The 22,666-nt window shown below is 36.7% G+C and overlaps 2 protein-coding genes across 3 annotated transcripts; both read right to left on the bottom strand.

Annotated features, from left to right (window-relative positions):
- Positions 1-572: 572 nt before the first annotated feature.
- Positions 573-4,311, bottom strand: sp7 (Sp7 transcription factor). 2 transcript variants are annotated; one of them, XM_046852862.1, is made up of 2 exons: positions 4,197-4,311; positions 573-2,949 (listed from the first exon to the last, which is right to left on the bottom strand). In XM_046852862.1, exons 1-2 carry the CDS (start codon positions 4,215-4,217, stop codon positions 1,615-1,617), a joined length of 1,356 nt encoding a protein of 451 aa, XP_046708818.1. In that variant the 5' UTR covers positions 4,218-4,311; the 3' UTR covers positions 573-1,614. The 2 variants fall into 2 exon arrangements, with proteins under 2 accessions (XP_046708818.1, XP_046708820.1); XM_046852864.1 differs by having other exon boundaries at positions 4,140-4,271.
- Positions 4,312-15,870: 11,559 nt separating this feature from the next.
- Positions 15,871-20,426, bottom strand: stmn3 (stathmin-like 3). Its single transcript, XM_046859587.1, has 5 exons — positions 20,221-20,426; positions 17,633-17,728; positions 17,246-17,424; positions 16,778-16,969; positions 15,871-16,083 (listed from the first exon to the last, which is right to left on the bottom strand). The coding sequence occupies exons 1-5, from the start codon at positions 20,237-20,239 to the stop codon at positions 16,024-16,026; spliced, it is 546 nt and encodes a 181-aa protein (XP_046715543.1). The 5' UTR covers positions 20,240-20,426; the 3' UTR covers positions 15,871-16,023.
- Between the last annotated feature and the right edge of the window lie 2,240 nt (positions 20,427-22,666).

Below are 22,666 nucleotides of genomic sequence, written 5' to 3'. Positions count from 1 at the left end.
GAGGAAATAAAAGATAAGCAGTCATATGTGAACACAATAATAATATTGATAATAGTCAAATTCACCATCGTCATCATGAAACTACATACTTGTAGTATGCATATTCACTGTACATTTCTCACAGTTTACTAGTTATAATATTCTTAATGCATTTGTAAATAATGTTATTAATCTAAAACAATGTTTGATTTTAATACAAAAACAGTGTTTGTACAGGTATACATGAAAACATGAATGATCAAGTGTACAATTATGATTGTTTAGAGCTAAAAGCTAATATATATTAATGTACATCTTATTAATTACTCTTATGTAACACTAATGTAACACTTCTTAGACACAGTGAAATAGACACATGAAACAATGTGAGGAAAAGTTATTTTCGCTGCAGATTAACTAATAGAGGTTTAAAATCGGTCTCTTATCCTTAAATGTTAGGCCTATTTAAAGGAGGCATCAATTTATACATATACACCTATACCTATTTGTACACATACAACCTTTTTTTTATTGTCTAGTTTCTTAGACATGTAGAAAATGTTATATGATGAATGAAAATACACCAGAAAACAGACTTTCACTTAATTTAATTATAAAGACATACAGTTAGCTGGGAATCAATAACTTGAGTTTCATATTTACATCCTGGCAAAAATTATTAAAATTACAATTAAAAATGACACTTCAGATAAATCCACTCTAATCCTTACATTTTAGCTTTTAATATTCCACAAACAGAAGTCATACAACAGCCATCAGTACCTGAAGATCAACAGTGAAAAAATAAATAAATAATCACATAAAATGCAAAATCTTTATTTATTCATGACTGGCTTTGCTTTCATTTAGTGTTTTGCATTTTTTGTTTTTAATGCCAGCAAAATGTATGATTGTTATTGTTCATAATTTAAGGCATAAATAAACTTGTAAATAGGAAATTAAATAAGACAAAAACAGCATTCAAATGGAACTTGAAGAAAATAGTCAAACTGTACACTGTGGTCCCTTTTTGCAGCCTACACAGAATCATGAGACTGATCTGCTAGGGGGTTCTCAAACAATTATTATTAACTTTAGAAATGATTGTGATTAAATAAACAAACAAAAAAAATAATAACTTTTCCTCATAAACACTGCATGAAGGAACTAATGGTAAAGTCCGGAAACCTGAACACACCACTGGTCACTGACAAAACAATAGTTAAAAAAACGCATCTCATAATGTTTTATAATAACTCCTACAACAACATTTAAGATAGTGATCAGAAAGAACAAAGATTAACATAAACAAAGATCTTGAAAGAACAATAACAACAACAGCGAACCAAAAAGAAAAATCCAGAATCATAAAAAAGCTTTGGCATGACATAGGCCTGACTAGGTTTGCATATCAATCAAATGTTCATGTTAATGTCCCACATTTTCTCGATTTCACATACTGTTCCTTCATGTTCCACAGGAGAATAACTGTGATAGTGGTGCACTCTTACCCTTTAGGGGCAATAAAATGTATTTGAAGAATATTGTCATTAAAAGCCTTATTAATTCTATATATTGATTAGCACCAATTAGAACAGCAGCTTAATCTGAAGATCTTTTCCCTGGATATAATGGTTAGATCTCTAGGAGTCCGCTACTGTTCTCTACTGGGTTTCCTGTGGTGTTCTTCTCGTCTCCATTAGTTGTGTGCTCCTGAATGCCATTTCCTGGACCAACTGCAGCCCCATCACTTGGGTCAACAGATTCATCTCGGCCCCTGGGTTCTGACTCATTCTCTCCACTTCCAGTTTTGCCCTGCAGGCTAGACTCAGAGTGGGTCTTCTGGTGCTTACTGAGGTGGTCGCTGCGTGTAAACCGCTTGTTGCACAGCATACATGTGAACTTTTTCTCACGAGTGTGTGTGCGCACATGGCGCTCTAGCTCATCGGATCGTGTGAAGCGCTTTCCACAGAAGAGCCAGTTACACACAAAGGGTCGTTCACCTGTGTGCCAACGCAGGTGGGCCTTGAGGTGCGAAGCCTTACCATAAACTTTTCCGCAACCTGGAATGTGGCAGCTATGTACAGGTTTTTTACGCAGTGAGGCAGCGGATGCACCTAAACGTTCCAGCTCTTGGCAGTTGGGGCAGTCACAGGAGGACCTGCTGGTAGCTGAACTACCAGTATATGCTCCAGAACCCCGAGTTGGCTTTAGGCCCATGGGGCTCTCAATGAGGCTGCCACTGGCTACTGGCTTGGGCTTGTACATGTCCTGGGGAAGCATGTGTTGAGAGGACTGTAGGAGGTGTGAGGAGGAGCTGAGACCCACAGAAGGATATGGTGCTGGATTAAGGGAAGTGAAGTCAGAGCTATAGCTGGACATAGGGGGACTAAGGGAAGCCTGAGGAGCCACAGGCTGAAGAGGAGCTTGAAGGCCATCTGACTGGGTTTGGCCAGGACTCAGCCAGTTGGAGCTGGGGTGGACATCCCACCAGGAGGATGTAGCATTAGCAGGTGCAGCTGTGATGCCAGGATGAATTCCTGCCTTGTACCAAGAGCCATAAGGATGCGTCATGTCAAGTGAGGTGTAGACACTGGTCAGGCAGTCAGCTGTGGCATGTGCTTTGGTCACTAACAGTGAAGGATCCTGAGAAGCTGAGGAGGTTTGGAAAGAGGAGAAAGGATTGTAGTCAGAAGTGTATGCTCCTGTGGGTGGAGGGGGGCTGCCAGTAGGGGTAAGCAGGCCTCCACCTGCACTAAATGAGCTGCTATAAGAGTCTACTAGGCCTTCACTGCCCCGGCCATTTTTAGGGGTCTGCAGATCAGAAGTCATGCTGTAAGGTTTCTTTAGTGATGCTGCACTTCCGGCTTTTCCAGGTGTGGCTGTGTCACGAACGGGACTGTTGCTGCCAAATTTGTTGCAAGTGGCGGTCAGCATTGCCAAAGGACTCGAGCCATAACGTGATTCCTCCTATGAAAAAAGACAGCAAAATCTTTTAAGGGTCTGTGTAAGTTGTGTGAAGTTTTTTATTGTGTTTATTGCCATAGCATTCAGGGAAATAATATTTAATTTTGTTATCATTCAGTTACTTAACTGCATTCAGCAATCTAATACAATAACTGAAAGCCTTGCCGTTTAAAACAGAAATATGCAACAACCTTTGCCTTAGTGAATGACATGCCATCGCACATACATTTCCTGTTAAACACGTTTGCCATGGAGATGTTACTAGTGCTGGAATAGGTAGATGTTGTTTTGACGACACTTGCTCTTTACACACAATCTTTTATTGTTTTGTCTAGCACCATGTCATCTGAATGAATAAGTACAATAGACTGGCTTATGCAGATGCATGTAACCACACTGGATATTAGTAGTAATGAACAACTGAAAAAATCTGAAAAAAGCTTCATGGGTTTATTGGTCACTGGGAATTCTTTTTAATGATCCTTTTCTGTCCAGTCAGAGCATTATTCTAAAGATGCTTCTACTTTCACATTTTCTACAGGAAGCCAACCAAAGATCACAGGGTCATGCGTATTTAATTACATCTGATATGATCTGTAAATGAGCAAAAAACAAAATAAAATAAAAATACAAGTTCAATTAGAAACTGTTAAACAAAACAATAGCTAATATTTCAATCATTCAAAGTAATCATTCGACACAACAGTAGAACTCGGGGTGAACAATTAGTTTTTTGCCTTTGGGACGCTAAAATATGAAACGTGTGCGATGTCCACGCAGTGCGCATGCGCGTGCGGTTTGCTTTGGCGCACGCTTCTGTGCACGTTTCCAGGTTAACTACCATTACCATTAACCGCACTGTGTTTCCTGCACCAAAGCCATTACGGCGAAGGTCTGTTTCCTTTTCCTATATACATACATACATACATATATACATGCATATATATATATATATATATATATATATATATATATATATATATATATATATACAACCAGAATAGTAAGATAAATGTATTTAGTAAGATGAATGATTTTCCCATTAAATGTAACATAATTCTAACGCAAACATCTCACAAATCTTGCTCTAATTATATATATATATACACCGTTTCAGCACTAGAGTAAGCGCTCCTTAATCAGCTTAGTTACTTGCACAATGCAGTAATGGTTAGATTTTCTTTTCCTAATACCTGAACCCGCTGTTAAAAAGTTACCATGCAGTTTCTTGTTAGTTTGACGTTTCGTACCTCCAGAACCGATGCAGCCATCCCTGAGAACCAAATTCCAAAAGTTGACTTGGACACCGCGAGGTTAAAGACGCGCGGCCCGGGACAGTGTGTGTGAAGTAAAGCCCCGCTCCGAGCGCTGGGACTTCTATGTGGATTCAGAGACACGCCTCCTAATGACAGGCTCCGGGTGCTTTGAAGTAGAGAGAAAGAGAGAGAGAGAGAGAGAGAGAGAGAGAGAGAGAGAATCACGCGACACTCAGATGGGTCTTAAGACGCCCTGGTTGCAAAAGAAAAAAAAAACTTTAAAGTATCTTATATTATAAAAAAGTTTTCACGCGATTAAAACTTCTCACATGTTCTCACGTTGTTACATCAAATTATTTTGCACAACAGCCTTAAATATTGAAATCACCCATACCCTAGCCCAGAAATCTGAATCTTTCATTTCTGCTTACATTTCAAGTTTTTCTTTTTTTTTTTCTTCAATGCTGACTAGGGCATGGACTACTGAATTATTAATCTAATACATAACTGTTACATCTAGGACATCTAGGAAGTCCCCACATGACAGTAGGGTGGATCGACAAAAGAAAAAAACTGTAGCCTAGAAAACAAAAGTTCAACTGTTCTACTCCCCTTCTCACAGTGGTGGTACCACAAAGAGTGCATGTTCTGGACCATTAGATGGTCATGGTATCTATCTATCTATCTATTTATCTATCTATCTATCTATCTATCTATCTATCTATCTATCTATCTATCTATCTATCTATCTATCTATCTATCTATCTATCTATCTATCTACCCTCAATGTGAAATTACAACAAACAAGAAAATGAAGTGAAAAACAACTTAATTTATTAATTTATTATTATCATGATTAATTAAAATAATTATAATAATCTTCAACGCATCATGGTAATACATCACAAAAAACAGGCACTTTAACACTTATAAATGTTCTATAAATTGTAAATGCTATAACACGCAGTAGAAAACACATCTTACACTAAGACAATATTTTTTTAAAATCATATTTATTTTTCAGATGCCATTTGATTCAAATACGCAAGATAACTGTAGTAAGAACAGGAGGACTTATGAAGATGGAAAATAAATTAATACTATAATAATACAACAAAATACAAATATGAGTCACAAAATCGCTAAAGGAAAATTTATATAATTTGGATTTATAACAGTAAAATAAGTAGATTAAGAACACAGATCAAATAGAATGCATTGTCTATCATGCAAATGCAATGCTAAGTAATGTTTTACTTTGGTAAACAAAAATATGCTGTTATTTATCTTTAAGAAGATGTTTTGAATTCTTAAAAAAAATACTAAAAGAGTCTAGTGCACATTTCATTATGCCTACCTAAAAAGATAATAGAGTAGCAACTTACTTTACTGTAATGTTGTTCTGACTACTTTACTGTAAAGACTTATATTTCTATTATATAGAAATTGTGAAATTATATAGTCAGCATGATTGGCAAAAGAAAATTCATGTATACTGGACTTTGCATGTAAATCGACTGTCATATAAAATCCCTTTGTATTATTTTGTTTTATACCTTTAAATATAAAGAGCATTTAATATTATTTTAAAATGTTGATATGTTATAAAGTGAAGCAGGTTGTTTTTTTATTGGATTCCTTAAACTTTTTAAATCTTATGGAACTACTGTGTTAATTTTTACATTTAGATAGATTTCCTTCCTTAAAGCATTTGTACCATTCACACAGCATTACAATATGTTATAAATGTAATTACAGGGACATCAAATAACTCTAATTATACAGGTTTTAATATGGTCAGTGCAGAATGTGCAACATGATTTTTTATAATGTAAAATAACGTTTTAGAACAAAAATCAAAAGAAACAGGAAAAAAGGCAAAAAGAAAATGTGGAATAATGAAAAAGTCACAAAGCTGACTTCTAATAATGAAACTTATATTAAATTGATTTCTGAAATTTGCATTAGTTGGAGGACAGTTCATACAATTTGTATATTTTAAACTTTGCTAAAAAATAAAACCAAAAACAAAAAAACAGTTGAGATTAAGGCCATTACTCCTGTCTTTTTCAGCAACTGAAAGATCAGTGACAAGCCACTTTGTGTGGGAGTGTAGACTTGTGTAGGCCCAGAATGACTTAAACCTATGATTAAAGGTCTTTAAAGGGACACTCCAAAACATTTCAATAGCAGGTTCATTAAGTTGAAAACAATATTAATGTCAACATGAGAAACCTGTATTCTTCATATGGCTTGTGATTCATAAGATAAATAAAACACTGCAAAAGAAAGGGCACGGTGATATAACCAACATTCACCTTTATTTTATGAACAATTGAAAAGGGCAAATGAAGCTAAAACTGGATGCCATATTTAAAAGTAACTTCTAGAAATGTCATAAATGTGGCAGTTATTTGATTTAAAACAAACATTATTCTGATGGTATTAAGAATTTAAAAAACACATCCAATATTTTATATATGCAGTATACGATAGTGGAAAGTCGATTTCCTAAGCGACCAGAAAAATACAGCATGCTTTTCCACTTTGTGTGAGGCTAGCTTACAGACGTTTATCGAATAAATAAACAGTTAAAATGGTCTTCCGGTAGCCCATCTTGGTTTGGAGTGTCCTTGTGGGTGTCTCTTTTTTTCCAAAATGAGTGGAGAGAAGATTAAAATTGTTTTCAAAAATAAACATATAATTTCATTCTTTATTTTTTTCCTTCAATTACAAGGCTTGGTCAGGGCAGGCTTGTAGTTTGTAAGAGTTTGGCCCTCATTGTAACACAGGCTATATTTAGCAGTCTGCTCTCCAACTGACCCTCTTTCTGCATCTTTTGCTCTCTCTGTCCTTGTCATGCCGAGCTTGTACCTCTCGCACTCATGAACACATGAACAATCATTTAATGCTTTATCATAGTCCTACAGGATGGTATACCTACTAAACGTACCTTTAGAGGGCACTGTGAAGCCCATGGCATGGCCACACTATGTGTACTACATCAAGTTTCTTGTAATATGTGTGTTCCAAATCTGGTAAACATGCAAACACAGCAAACACGCTATACTATATCTTGAAGGAAATTTTTTTTTTTTTTATTTGAATAAATTGTATATGTGTGTGTGTGTGTGTGTGTGTGTGTGTGTGTGTGTGTGTGTTACTTATTCAAATTAAGAGATGGAAGCTTCATAGTTTTACATTACATATAGTTTCAAATAATTGTAAATATTTAATGTAAAAGAAGATTTAAAGAAATAGTAATTTGTGAGATTTTTTAATACTAAATAATACTTATAATTTTTTTATCCAAAATCATGGATGTTTTATCTTCAGCTTAATTGATCTGATTTTCATTTGTACATTTATGTACGCCTTTATCCAGAGCAACTTACAAATGTGCTTTTTAAAGTCTATCAATAAAACATACTGGTAAAATACACAGAATTAAAAGGGAATTCAGTTCAGAATGAAACACATGAGCCATGTATTTTACAGTTTTTTTCAGTTGCTTTGAAGCGTTTCTCAGATCCGAAATAAAATTCTCAACTACTTGTTCAACCTCCACGTCATTTTGTCATTTGTGCACATTATAAAAAAATGTATCGTTACTTTTACCATATTGCAAATGCTTTGGTACATTCGTTTACTTGATTGTGTACAATTTCTGCTGTTTACTACATGATCAATTGTTTATGTCATGTTCATCAAAATATATTATACTGGTTTTACCTATATAGTCTTAAGCCCTAAAACATATCGGCATCAGTTGGTTGCATAAGTCACTGTCAGCTAAAATTTCTATTATTATATATAGTTATATTTATAACTTTTTGGGGGGTAAATGTTTCCTGAATTGCAAAATTGGGCAGATGAATCTTGAATTTCACTAATAAAGGTGAGTGAACAGCACCAGATCAACTATTGAGCAACTAGTTTTCTAAAATAGGTCAAAGGTGAATTTTGTGAACCTCCATTTGGCAACAGAGCAAAACACAGAATTTCTGAAAATGTATGAACAACCAAGAAACGAACAGACACTATTAAAGTACAGTAAAAGTGTGAATCCTGTCCGGTCTCTTGCAATCAATATAAATCAAATATGCAATCAAATAAATAAATTTCATAGTTTCATGCAATCGAAAAATGAATAGATGCTGTACAAAAGAAATTCAACTTTTTGCATTTTCAATCATTGTGATTTAAACCATAGTTTATATCAAGAAATCCTGAAACTGTGCAGCGTCATACTGACAACACGACTAAACATTTTGATGATCTTGTTTGTGAACAATGACAAAGGGACTTTTAATTCTGAATTTGTATAAGATGCTCATTGACACAAATACTTACTTTTGAGAGATGAAGTATTTTGAGAAAAGTACAGGCTTTTGCAGGAAATTCACACAATGAAGACAATGTTTTGAGAATGCACTTACTGGTTTGCAAATATTAAGGATGATGCATTGAACAGCTTATATAATTTTCAGTAACACAACCTAATATCAATTCACAACTACATTTGGAGCACTGCATATTTCATTTCATATAAATAAAATATACCAACTCTTTCTGAGGAGAATAAGAAGGAGATGCTGGAAAAACTATGAATGCTATATTGTTACATGACTAGTAAAAAAAAAATTAAAAAAGAGAGTATTTTTATTTGAGCCTTGCATTACTTCCACAGAAATATTTTAAATGTCATCTTCACTGTCTAAATGGTTACTTGTCTGTTTGCAATTTAAGATATTAAGAATGAAAATATTTTACAAGCCTATTACTGCATTCTTAGTATAATACAGTGTCCTAAACAAACAAAAAAAAAAATCATTATTAATAGTTCTTAAACTGTAATCATATGATGGGTTGAGTTTTCATGGCACAACTTTAATGTTGAAATGCAACTTAAGCCTTTGCCTCACATGCACTGAATATAAACAGTAAATTATAGTGCCACATATGGAAGCCTTGATTGATGTAGCATGAGGAAATGTGAGGAAGTGTGAGGCTCTTCTTGCGATTTGTATGTGGTTTCCCCATTTCTCCTAATAGCGTTGCTATTTCCCTTTGATGATCAGTAATAACACATCCTGAAAGCGTGTATAAAATTGAAAGGAGAGGTGTAGAGAGTCTTAATACAGAGTGCCAGTGGAAGTAAGCACTTTACGGGGATGTTCTTTTTGCGCTTATCCCCACCAACATTTCTCTTCAAAGTGGAAAAGAGACTGCATCTGTAATTAAAGATTTAGTAGGAAACCATTTAGTAGGAAATCATTCTGTGTCTATTTTTGAATTATTGACATTAAAGTTTCTGTACTTTGGGGTAGAGTAATAGCTTGTAAAAGCATAGATTGCTGCACTTTATGACAAGTCTGTGTGCAGGAATGTGTAAAACTGAGGACAAGAAGAAAAATGTATGAGCTGGAACCTCTTTATTTTTACACTTTACATCAGCTTGAGCATGTCAGAACACTATAACCACAGACAAAAACCATTTAATACTGAGTATAACTTTTATATTGGCCTCATCCGAAATCCTATATTTTAATCCCTGAACAGGATGATGGATTATTCTTTATCCGAGCTCAGGGATATTGTAACTGCAACACTGTAGTGTTTGGCTTCAACAAATATTACATTTCAAATGCAGAGGTGTTTTATCTGCACTGTAAATCTCTTGAGTGAGTGATTGTCTTGGAACATATTTCAGAGCCTTTTCCCTTAGGTCTGGGGTCAATATGCTTTCATCATCAGCCTGTGTCGTCAGCGCGGCGAGGCTTCAGGGTGGTTAAACGGGAATCAGTGGAATCAAATGTCCCTGAATTCCTTCACTGCAGCCCTCAAAAAATTCAGCTTAATACTCCTGCCATGCAGGGAAAATGTGAAATGATTAGATGTGTGTGAGTGGCTCTTATGATGGAAATGTGGTAAGGAAAAGATACAGGGTCAGGGACAAACTTGCCTTGCAGCATGACTGCTTTTTCCAGGCAGCATGATCACAAAAATGAGAATTTCAATGGAAAATAAGGCAGAGGGACATATTTATGTAAAAGTGAGTTAAGAGAGGATTTTACTGAATCACCAATAGACACTGCAGCTACTAAGATCTATTGCTGAAAAAAAAGTCTTTGTTTATGGCTATAAATCTGTGGCTATGGCACACTCCTCTGTTGAAACAAAAGTGGGTTTTGAATGAAATCTCAAGTTTTTATTTTTTTTTAAATACTAATCAACACAACACAGGCAATAAAATCACATTGCATTTTAAGGCAAATATTTTATGGCATATCTGTCAGCTTGTGGCAAGATCACAAGTGACTTTCACTCTTTACTGTAAAAACAGCAGTTATGTTACTCTAGCCGCATCATTGAGACAAAGAAATTTACCAATGCAAACTCCAAGGCGTTTAAGGAGAACAATGCACACCCAGTTTCAGTGGCTGGGAGGAAGGAAGGAAACTGAAGAAAAGAGAACAGACACAGAGACAGAGACAGAAGTCTTATACATCAAGGTAAAAATAAGCAGGTTGTACCTAAAGAGAACCTTTCCTTTAAACCCCAAAAACAAAACAAGAAAGGCCAGAAAGCCACACCATATGTAAGCTAAAGGAGGCTTAGACCACCCAGTGCTTCTCCCACACCCTGAAACTAAACGAGGGAAGCAGCAGCATGTAAAATATAGCCATTACAAAGGAAAACATTTCACTCTTGAGCATAGCCACCACCTTTAGCTTTGTGGACATTCTTGTGTTTTGAGAGTCACATAAGGACCCCTGTCAAATCCATTCATAAACCACCAAATCTATATATAAAATTTTTTACTATATCTATACATGTTTTTGCTGTAGACAGGAAACTGTTATATTCTCAGTGAACCTGCCGTAATGCTTCAGCATTCAGCAGATGCATGTAAAAGTAAAAAAAAAAAAAAAAAGCTCTTGCAATGAAGTCTAAACCTGAAAATAAAGCAGCGAAACCCTTCCCTTCCCCTGGCTGAGGCGTGCGGTCTGAGACTGCCTCTAAATCGGGATGCCTGGCTCGGCTCGGCACGGTGCGGCATCCCCCACACTGAGCGGACACGATGGGTGTGGCCCCTGAACAGTTGGTTTTTGAGGGGGCCCCTCCCGAAACACTGTGCCACATGCCAGCGCCCAAGGGCTCCAGTCAGCCTGACCAAAGCCACCACGAACTACCCACGCCACGTTAGCAGGTCAGCTTTTAGCAAAGAGCTCCCTCTGCAGGAGCTCAACCAACAATTTAAGGAACTTATGCTTCGGGATTCTCTTTGCCCTCGACCTCCTGGCACGAACAATTCCCTGCACTAATGCTTGCCTAGCAGTTATTTAGCTTTGTATGCACAACCGCAGTGTGCAGTGGATCATAGGATGAAAACTCTATGCTGGTCTTTTCTTTGCAGCATATTGATGAGCTCTGTTGCTCATACTTTCATGCAAATGTTTTTTATAAGATGTTATTCATATGAAATCCACAGCAATGCAATCTACACTGTAATCCTACCAGCAGAGGTTTGGGACATGTACACTGCGAAAATAAGTAGAAATATTTTTCAATCGATAATATTAAAAAGTAGCCCAAGTTTTTTGTTTCTGGAATGGAACTATATGTTGTCTGAGGTCATTCTGAAAGAGGCGTATTTTTCACAACACTGAGAGCCGAGCCATATTAGAACCAGCACTTGCACTTTTCCAAGTCAAACATAGCAGCTCCTGTTCCTTATTCAGTGACCCATAATAATTTGATGGATTTTTAGAGCTAACGGTTATTTAGCAAGTTAATACGTGCTTCCTAAACAATCAACCATAATGTGGCACTAATTCGAAAAGTAAAGGAGTTGCAGGGTGAGTGGAGCGGCTGGTTTAAATCAGGAGAGGCCTCAGCCTGGGTTCAGCTTTACTGCCTCCCCCTCTTGGTTTTAAACCGATCTGCGTGTTTGTGGAAGTGCGGCTGGCGGTCGGCTGCTTGGCCTGTGAGGCAGCGCTGTTTAATTGGTCTTTGTTGTGGTGAAAGCGGGGAGCTGTGGTCACATCTGTACAATGGTGATGGCTGCTGCCAACCAATACACATTTATGTGCATAGACACACATAGCTATGCATGCATGCATATATGAAACATGTGAAATAAGGTGAGTTCATGGAATTACAGAAAGAGCCCACTCGCAAGCCGTGGCTGGGGGTGTTGGAATGACTCAGTGTTTAAAAACTCTGATATATTTCCTCTGTGTAAGGGGATTTTGAAAAGCATATAATTATCACATTTAGAAAGGATAGCTTCTGAATAATAAGATGGTGCCTTGTTGTAGAGTTAAGGAGTGTGGTGTGTGGGCTGTAAGAAACAAAGAGAGACAGACAGTGAATCTAGCTTAAGGGTAACAAACCCTGACTCCCCATATCCTTCACTCTTTGTTCAATTTGATTCTATCTTTATTTTTTCCCGCTTTCCATTATACTGTGCCTCATCTTCATCCTAATTCTTTACAGACTGATATCTGGAGTTTATATTCCTTTAATATATAACATATTTTTCCCCTCAATATACTTCAGATTTTAGTTAAATAACATTTAAATATTTAAACCAATGGTACCCCTTCCTTCTTTTCTTTCCGCCCCCAAGCCTACTTCATGTCTCTCTCTCTCATGTGGGACTGATTGAGCTTGCGGATTCAACTTCATGAAAGATGGCTGTGGCTTAGTGGTGGAGGCAACCCACTGCAGCTCCAATCTCCCCTTACCCTAATGAGGCTATGCACACACACACACACACACACACACACACACACACACACACACACACACAGGCAGAATGTTGGCAGAAACGCTCTTAGTGGTCTGCTTTCTACTGGACTGTCGTGTTTTCCATCTGCCCTACACTCCTCCAGCATATCGTTTCTCTCCTTTCTTACAATATAAATGTTCTTATTGGCTGCAGACTCATTAATCATTGCAACATTAACAAAGAGTGACAAAAAAAAAGCAAAACAAACAAAAGCAGTTCTCAAATGAGAAAAACACGCTTTGTCAAGAGAGCTACAATAAATGTACTAACAATACAATACTAACCGTATTGCCCTTGCATAAAATATTTCAGCCTAGTCACTAACTCACTGACTAATTAACTAATAATTCAGATGATTACCTGTGTCTTATGTGGCTTTGATTTTTTTTTCATTAGGGAGAGGTGCAGGAAAAATATTCACCTAACGTTATGATTTATATTGTATATGGAATTTGTATTTCATTTATAACATGCAAGAAAATAGTCATGTTTGTTTTATGGTAAGCTTTTTTCTGGCCCAGCAGATGGTGCTGTTCTGTAAAAGTCATTAATTGAGTGTTACTTGCAGTCTCCTGCAAAAATATTAGCATAGCAAAATGGCACATGGTCCTAGCACTTTACAGCACAACGTTAAAGCTACACTCATTTCCTGAGGTATTTAGTATATTCTGATTAGTAAACTCAAAACATATGTGCTTAAGTTGGTTTTTATGGAGTGACAGTCTGTATAGGTCCTTTCTGGTTTACTGTCATTAGCCACAATCCTACAACATTGAACCCTTGAACCCTATTTCATACTGCTGGCCTAGATCTCTCATTCTGATGGCACTCTTTTAAGTATGAGTCTATAGGGATGTAGGTATGTCTTTGAAATGATTTCACTTCCCTTAGAACAGGCAAAGGGATCATTCAGGCCAGTCTGTAGAGTTTATTAAGGCCCTTTAATCCATCCACTAATGAACAGTGGTGGACAGTAACAATATAAATGTAATTCGTTACTGTACTTGAGTACCTTTTTTTGCGTATCTTTACTTTACTGAAGTATTTCCATTTCCAATTTTGCTTTAACTTCACGACATTTCAAAGTCAAATCGATGAGTGGATAAAAACTTCTCTTCAATCACACAGCAATCCAACAATCAGTGTAGAGCGCACTCTCTGTTTTAAACTTGTTTTGATTGCCTTTTGGTGGCATCTACTTATCTACTTACAGTTCAGCATTTTGAGAGTAATAAATGATGGAAGAAACTGCTAACTCTAACATGCCATAACACCGAGCAATTTTTTTGAAACACTAAAAAAGAAGGTTTTAGGCTCATGATAATTGTAAATTAATATCAATCATTGTTAGACTCTTTATTATCATTCTATTACAGTTTTTCTCAGTTGCTTTGGAGCGTTTTTCAGATCAGAAATGAAATTCTCAAAACGAATTGTTCAACCTCCACATCATTTAGTCATTTGTGCTCATCATAAGAACATTTCTTGTTGCTTTGATCTAATTGTGAATGCTTTTGTACATTCATTTAATCCATTGTCTGCGATTGTCTGCTGTTTCTTACATTATCAGTTGTTTATGTCATATTGAACAAAATATATTTAACTGGTTTCACCTAAATAGTCTTAACCCCCAAAATATCTTAGCATAAGTTCATTGCATAAGTCATTGAATGCAAAATGGTTAAACCAGTCTGTCATCTAATATTTCTATTAAACATATTTTTTTGTAAATGTACAAATACTTACTTTAGAGAGATAAATTAAGGATCTTGAGAAAAGTACAGGCTTTTGCAAGAAATCCAATGTGTTGTGCTGCTTGTACAAATAGTTTTGAGAATGTACTAACTGGTTTGCAAATATTAAAGATGATTCAAGAAATGCTCCAAAGTAAATGAGAAAAACTGTAATAGACCGGTTTGCTAAAAGTAACTTCAGAGTCTTTTCACATAAATTGAGTTAATTAAGCAAGAATCTTGTTACAAAAATGATAATAGGAACATTACAGCCATAATAAATTATTATACTTTGTATACTTAAGTACATTTAAAGGCAAATACTTTTGTACATTTACTCAAGTGACAGTTTAAAGAGAGCACTTTTACCAGAGTAATATTTTACTTAGTGAAACTTTAACTCATGTACACGATTTGCGTACTTCATTCACCACTGCTAATGAAGCACTTTCACAAGAATCCAGAATTTCACAAAAGATGCTGACAGTCTGTAAATCCAAAATGCCATCATGTTTTGCGCTAACACTAGCAATGCAAATGGTGCTACCACTTAAACATCACTACTGTCATTAGCACAGATAAGCTCTCTGGATGTTTTACAGGTCAAGTCAATCATGTTACATTAATCGCATCTCTGGCCCCCAGATTAGGGATCTTAATCCACATACAGATTACTGTAAAGATGGAGGTTCATTTAAGCTTTACATAAACAACAATAAATCCCAAAAGGTCTCCCATTTTGACCAGTTTCTTTTTAAACATTCTAAAAAGAAAGTAAAGTTAGGGTTAAGATTTCTCAACATTATTTTCTACTAAATTTTTGTGTTATATTCTTTTTTGACATACAGATACAGGGAATGAGGGGGAAAAGTCTCATTGTATTTCTTTAACAAAAAGCAGCTTCATAGAGCCATTTCTATTCATTAGATCCTTTAATGTAAGGTTTTACAAGTAAGGTCAAAAGATTTTGTTCAATTATTTTTCAATTTCGTTTGACACTTTCAACAAATTGAGTCTTTTTAAATAACAAATAATTGTAATAATTATGAAATCATTATGCGTCACTTGAATTGTTTTATTATCGATAGCATTCAATGATGTGCTATATTGCCTTAACAGGGTCAAAAACTGCAAGGGATGATCTATAGATTTTTATTTCCCACCAGATGTGCATGAGTATTCCAGAAAGTGCATTTTAAATGTCAATTTAGGCATGTAAAATGACTGTAAGATGCTTATTTTTTCTTTTGAATGCAAGGTTGGTAGGTCTTAGAAAGATGTAGTGTCTACTTTAGTCAGAGAATCCAGACTGCAGCTCCTTATTCTGGCGCACCTCTGTGGCATGTAGCTCCTGGGGGAAAAAAGATTTAGAATCCATTGTACAATTATTTTATGCCATAAACCATATGACTGATTTCATACCTATTATTTGATTATGAAATTATGCCACTACCGATGGTTCAGTTAGAGGTAAGCACATTATTTGAACTCAAATCAAACACAAGGTGATCCCACCCATCTGTTTGGGCACAGAACCACACTAGCTAGGCTAAGAAGCATGGGTCACATAGAAGGAACATAGTGATTAGATACACTTAAATGCATATATGGCAGTTCTTTAGAAAAAACACAGCTAACATGTTCCCATCCACATGTTAATCTTAAAGCTAAGCACAGACTAAATTACATTATATGGAAAAATGTTTTGGACAGCTAACCACTTTTAAATATCCCATTATATATTTATTCTCCTCTTTCCCATTATACTAATCTTCATTCTTCTGGAAAAGCTTTACTCTATATTTTCTATTGTGGCTGTGGGGACTTGCTCTCAGGGTGCCTGGGGGGCAGTTAGCATACCAGTTCAACCCAAAGGTGACTATTTATTTCGCATTAACAATGTCCTTCCTTCACAGAAAAGCCAACTTGTGATTGGTGCACATAAAATACTTCAGACTTTATCATCCTCAAAGGGTATGCCTCTGAATTTTTACAAGAGCTTACACCAGGTGCAGAAACAGAGCAAACACAGAAGAAGGGCTTACTTTTTCTCTCAGACGCTGCTTTAGAGCACTGAGATGGGCAGTGCGATTCTCACTGCTCACTTCCATTTTGTGATTGAGCTTCTCCTCTGCCATTCTGCTGTAGTTGTTATTAACCTCATGGGCCTTATTAAGAACCTCCCTCTCATGCTCTCGCTTTTCTGACAGCTGCTTCAAAACCTGCTTCTCTAGACTCTGAATAAGAGAATGACAGAATCAGACAGAGATAAAAAGAACGAAAGATGACAGTTCAAAGAGACATAGGTGATGAACAGCCTCCTGTTAAGTTGCTTTGGGACTACGTCCACTATGAAAATATAGCTGCAGAAAAATATTTGCAGAAAATATTTCTACATAAAATATTTGCTAAAATACTTGCAGAAAACGGTTGAAATGTACTATACCTTCTACCAAACTGTCACTGCTTTTTGATTTTTATTTTCCCCTCAATGTTAAAATCATTCGTCTTACTTTTCTTCTTTCCTCTGCAGCATCCAGTTTTTTCTGCAGGTTTTCCAGTGAGGGCTCCTTCCTATGGGATGTCAGGTACAGACTCTGAGGCTTGTCTGGCGATAAATCAGTGGGACTATTCAGGATGATCTCAAAAGACTGGCCAGATGTTCGCTTATTCAGGGACTTTACCTCCATGTCTACAGGAAATAAAATACAACAAAGCTATGTTTTTTGTTGTTATACTTTTAGTTTTACATTGTACAATTCTTTTTTTGGCAGCATACCTGACTTTTTTTTAACTCTTGTAGCACTCTAAAAAGTATGCCATAGTTGATATAGCTGTTGATTTGCTGTTCATATATTATTGGGTCGTCAAGACTATAAATAAAAAGTAGCACCACATACCCTCAAAGTGGCTGATGGTTTGATGTTGAGGCTTAGAATTTAGGCAGGAGCACAGGAGAGACAGCATTGACATCTCCTTTAGCTTTTCAGAATAGGCTGGAAAAAACAAGTAGAGAATTCACCTACAGTGCATACATTTTTTTTACAAGATTAACAGATAACAGCATTTACTGTACAGTTGATATATATAACTGTATATACTTCTGATGTCTACTTATTTACTATTTATTGATGGCATAATGCTGCATTTACAACCCCAATCAAAGAATCTATTTATTCCTCTGGAATCCCCCGACGTTTCCATGTTGAAATACAGTGCCTTGCATAAGAATTCACCCCCCTGAACTTTACAACCTGAAACTGAAATTGATAAATCTACACAAAATAGTCTATTTAGAAATGATTTAGAAATAGAGAAGCAGAACAGAAGATTTAGTGGCAGACACTACGGCCATTGCTGTTTTAGTTCTGAGGAAACATATCTAATTTCAGTCTTTTCTAGATTCAAGATCATTTTCTCAGTCTCTTTTTCCATCATATCTGAATAATTAAGGACATACAGTGCACTCATCCAAGAGAGGCAAGATCTGTTCACTCTTCTGATGGTAGCATCACACTATTTAGAAACAGAGCCATGGCCTTCACACTGCAGATTTGCAACCCAGCCTTAATATCTGCAGCAGTGAAATGCTTTACTGCCTGTCTGTTTTGCAATTTGGATGCAGTCAAGTGAATATTATCGCCTGCAAAAATAAATAGGATATTCTGGAATATTTCCAGTATTGGTCAACACTCCCCCACACTTGCTTAACAAGCTCATGCATGGCCTCTTCTTCGTGATATGCCATTTGTTGTTTGGGCAGAACACTTTTTTTCCAAAGCCCTCACCAAACTAATTTAATGTTTAAGTGTTGTCTTAGCAATTGCTTTTTTTTGTTTGTTTTTGCTGCAGCCTTTCTGGCTATCCAACATTTCAAATGATTCAGGACAACCCTCCCTGAAGCCTTATTTTTTTAACTTGATTGCTTCCCTCACCACTGCAGTCCACCATCACATCCAAGGTTACCTGACATGGCAGATTATTGCTGCTACCTATATCTATGAATGAGATCCATTCAGAGTAATTGTCATATACCTCATTCTATATAAGGGAGAAGTTCTTTCAGAGGTGGCAGTTCAATTTTCTCTCACTGAAGCTTTTGCCAGGCACTCGATCCTGGGGTCTGATTACTGTCTGTGAGAATTTTTTAATTCTCCTCATGTCTATGTGAATGTCTTCTGTGGAATATGATTTCCTCCAATTGTCCACAAACATAGTGGTAATTATGCTGGCTATTCTAAGGCTATTCTAAGGTGTCCCCTAAGTGTTGTTATGTTGTACTGGTATCTTAGTTAGGGTTCATTCTTGTCTTGTGATCAGCGTTTAGGTGATAGTACTGTAAATAGTTACTGAAAAAGAATACCAAGTTTTGGTTAAAGGGTGTATTGTGTGAGATAACAACAGACTTGTGCTCTGGTGCAACAGACAAATATAAAGACAAACATAAAGCAGATACAGATTGAAACAGATGAAAACATTATGCAATAAATGTGACAATAATCTTCAAATGGCAAAAATACTACACAAAATCTATAATGTTTTCCAAACATTAGAACTAGATATTTTATATATTCACATATAGTTGGCTAGAAAATATGTTTGTTTTTAGATTTATCTGTATGGCAATGCCAAGTCACAGCTGTCAAGTCTAACATGACTCAAAACTTTACAATTCGATTCAATTCAGTTTAATTCAATTCAGTTCAGCTTTATGTGTATAGCACTTTTTAACAAAGGACATTGTTCCAAATTAGCTTTACAGAGATAAATAAGTTATAAATTTGGAATTTATATGTTAGTGCCTATAAGTCTACCCCTAATGAACAAGCCTGCGGGCAACAGTGACAAGGGCAAACTCCATGTAAACTTAATTACAGTCAAAATCTATTCTCTTTGCTCTTCATGGATTGCATTTAGAATGTTTGTGTAGAACCATCCCCAGCTGCACAGAGTGGTCTCCAATTAAGGAGCTCTCCGTCCATAGTTAAGGCGTCGGGATGGATCAAGCAGGTCCAGGAAGAAGAAATGTACAGTATCATTGGTCAGTAAAAAAAGCCAGCTAAGTTGTAAGATACCATTTATAGGAAGTAGGTACGAAATAAATCCTGAGATAGCTCTCCTTTAAGGAAGGCCACGTGGGTGGTTCTCCTACATGACTTTTCAAGGACTGATGTTTACCCTGACGTACGCTCTGAAAAAGCTTGTTCCTTGTCAAGACCGAACGCACGCACACTCATTCCCTGAAAATTGCCCCAGGCTTGCTGCCCTAGAAAACTGCAATGCAAACATGCAACACAATTAATGACACTAGATTTGTTAAGTTTATAGCATAACATTACGTTTATATATTTTCCACATGTTAATTCATTGTACTGTTTAAAATTCTATGATAATACATCATGCTGCACAGCTTTTTAGAGATACTCAATAAATGCTTGGATGATGCAAATTCCCTGTTCATGAGAAGACAGATTGCTTTGGGCCCTACCTGACATTGTGTTATCCATCACGTTGCTGAATTTGGTCAGATTGAGGACAGAAAGATGGAGAATGAAGAAAGAAGAGCAAACTGGAAAAAGGAAGGTGACTTGGTGTTAAGTGATGTCGAGATGCTCTTCTTTTTGAGCTAGGGATGCAGCAAGAGACAGAAAGGGAGGGGAGCTGGAGCAGGAGGAAAAGTGAGGGGAGGGGGCAGGGTGCGCAGGAGGTAAGAGATCTGGCAAAGCAATTCGACAATGCCACTGCATTTTGTTGAAGGTGTGTGGGGAAATGCAGGGCTGAATGCAGGGCTGTTGTCTAGGAAACAAAGGGCAGATTTTCTGTTTGTGCAACCTACAACAAAAAATTATCTTCCTTTCTCTCACACACATTCATACATGCTTATACAAAAATAATAATAAATCAGGTCAGAAATGTGGTATTCTGGCAAAATATCGTATAATACATTTCCTATTAGGGAGCGGCAAAGTAGTTAAACACTTCACATGAAATCCTCATGATTACAGCGACACAGTGTTATGATGTAAAGTCGCATAGGCAACAAAAATAAACTTTCTGTAAGAAATTACTTCACACTTTATCATCTTTCTTTCGCTTCTCACGTTAGGGGTCGCCACAGCGGACCAACCGCATGTTTTGATTTGCCGTTTTTACGCTGGATGCCCTTCCTAACGCAACACTCCCCATTTATCCGGGCTTGGGACCGGAACTAAGGCTTGTGCAGCCTTAATGGCTGGGGTTGGTTCTTTCACACTAATTGTCCATAATGCAGTAGTAATACATGACTGGTGCTGCAGTCACTTTCTCTTGAAAGTGACTAAAAGCTAGCTCAGGTCAGAAGGCTTTACCACTCTATTTACAGTAAGTTTCTAAATCGAGTTGCACAAGGCAAATATTTATCCTGTTCTCTGATACAAAGATAAAAACACTCACTATGGGTGTCACGGAACTTTGACGTACAAAATAAGACAAAGCTCGTGACATTATTCCGTACTTTGTAGTTGTCACTACTACTTTATTAAGCTTAATTGTTGTGGTGAAGCTGGTACATTTGTCAGCATATACAATTGTCAGTGGTTAATTAATGAAAGTGTCATGATATTGTCAGCATTTATATGAAGACACATTTAAGATTCGTCTTAAGTAGAGATTGCCAATAGTGACATTTGATTTTCATCAGATTGGGAGGTGGTAGCTCAGTGGTTAAGGCATTGGGCTTTGGATCAGAAGATCACAGGTTCAAATCCCACCACCACCAAGCTGCCACTGCTGGGCCCTTGAGCTTGAGCCCTAAGACCTGAGCTTGAGCCCTCCCCTCCCCTGCTCAGTTGTAAGTCGCTCTGGATAAGGGCGTCTGCCAAATGCCGCAAATGTAAATCCGCAAATGTAAATTTGACATTTGACTCACCATGTATGAGAAGAAAAATACAAAAATGGTATAAATGGCATTAGGAACAATTTAGGATGAAAAAATATGGACCAGCTTCATGTCTCAAAGGTCACAGAATCGCTGAATTAGCTATTGAACTCTATTGTACAATAAATTGCATCGGTTCTCATTGTACTACAAGTTTCACTAAACCAGAACGTTGAAAGTAAAACTGAATTAGTTAGCAGATTACAAATTTATGATTTCTTTTTATTGATTTTTAAATATTGAAACAAACAAGAATAACCTTTAATTTTAATATAATGTTTGGCACAATGCAACATTTATTTATAGCCCATGGACTCTTAATAAAGTTAGATGTTTGGTCCTTCATAGGAAAGTGTGGGCAACTCTGCTCTAAATGAAGCAGGTAGAGGAAGGACTTTGCTGAAGGAAAATTGGACACCTGGGACTTTCACAAGCCATAAATGAATCAACGCAGGTTAGGTGTGATTGGGAATTCTCACAGACAGAAAGACATTTCCCACACGATTCATACCTTGAATTAAATTAGACCTACCCACTGATTGACACTGGATGTTAAAGTTAACATTTTAACATAGAAAACTAATCAGTACTGATGCAAATTTCCTGCATTTCCTTTTTATATCCCAAATAGTTCCTAAAGAACATTAGATCACTTGCACCCAAAGCACTGATTATAAATGAGATGATCACAGAGAATAATCTCGATGCACTCTGTCTCACTGAGACCTGGATTAAACCAGGTGATTATATGGGTCTAAACGAGTCGACACCGTCAGGATATGTTTATAAGCATGAGCCCCGTCAGACTGGTCGTGGGGGGGGTGTAGGAACCATTTATACTGCTTCTCTTAATGTTAGTCAGATGTTAGGATTCAGCTTTAAATCATTTGAAGTGCTCGTTCTTAAAGTTGTACTTTCGGACATACATAGTAAACTCGCTCTGGTCACCGTGTACAGACCCCCAGGACCCTACGCTGATTTTCTTCAAGAGTTTGCTTGTTTTCTATCAGATCTCTTG

The sequence above is a fragment of the Silurus meridionalis genome, chromosome 1, assembly GCF_014805685.1.
Source record: "Silurus meridionalis isolate SWU-2019-XX chromosome 1, ASM1480568v1, whole genome shotgun sequence".
Lineage (NCBI taxonomy): Eukaryota > Metazoa > Chordata > Actinopteri > Siluriformes > Siluridae > Silurus > Silurus meridionalis.
The sequence above is the reverse complement of the archived record's forward strand: the minus strand, read 5'-3'. Positions and strand labels throughout refer to the sequence as shown.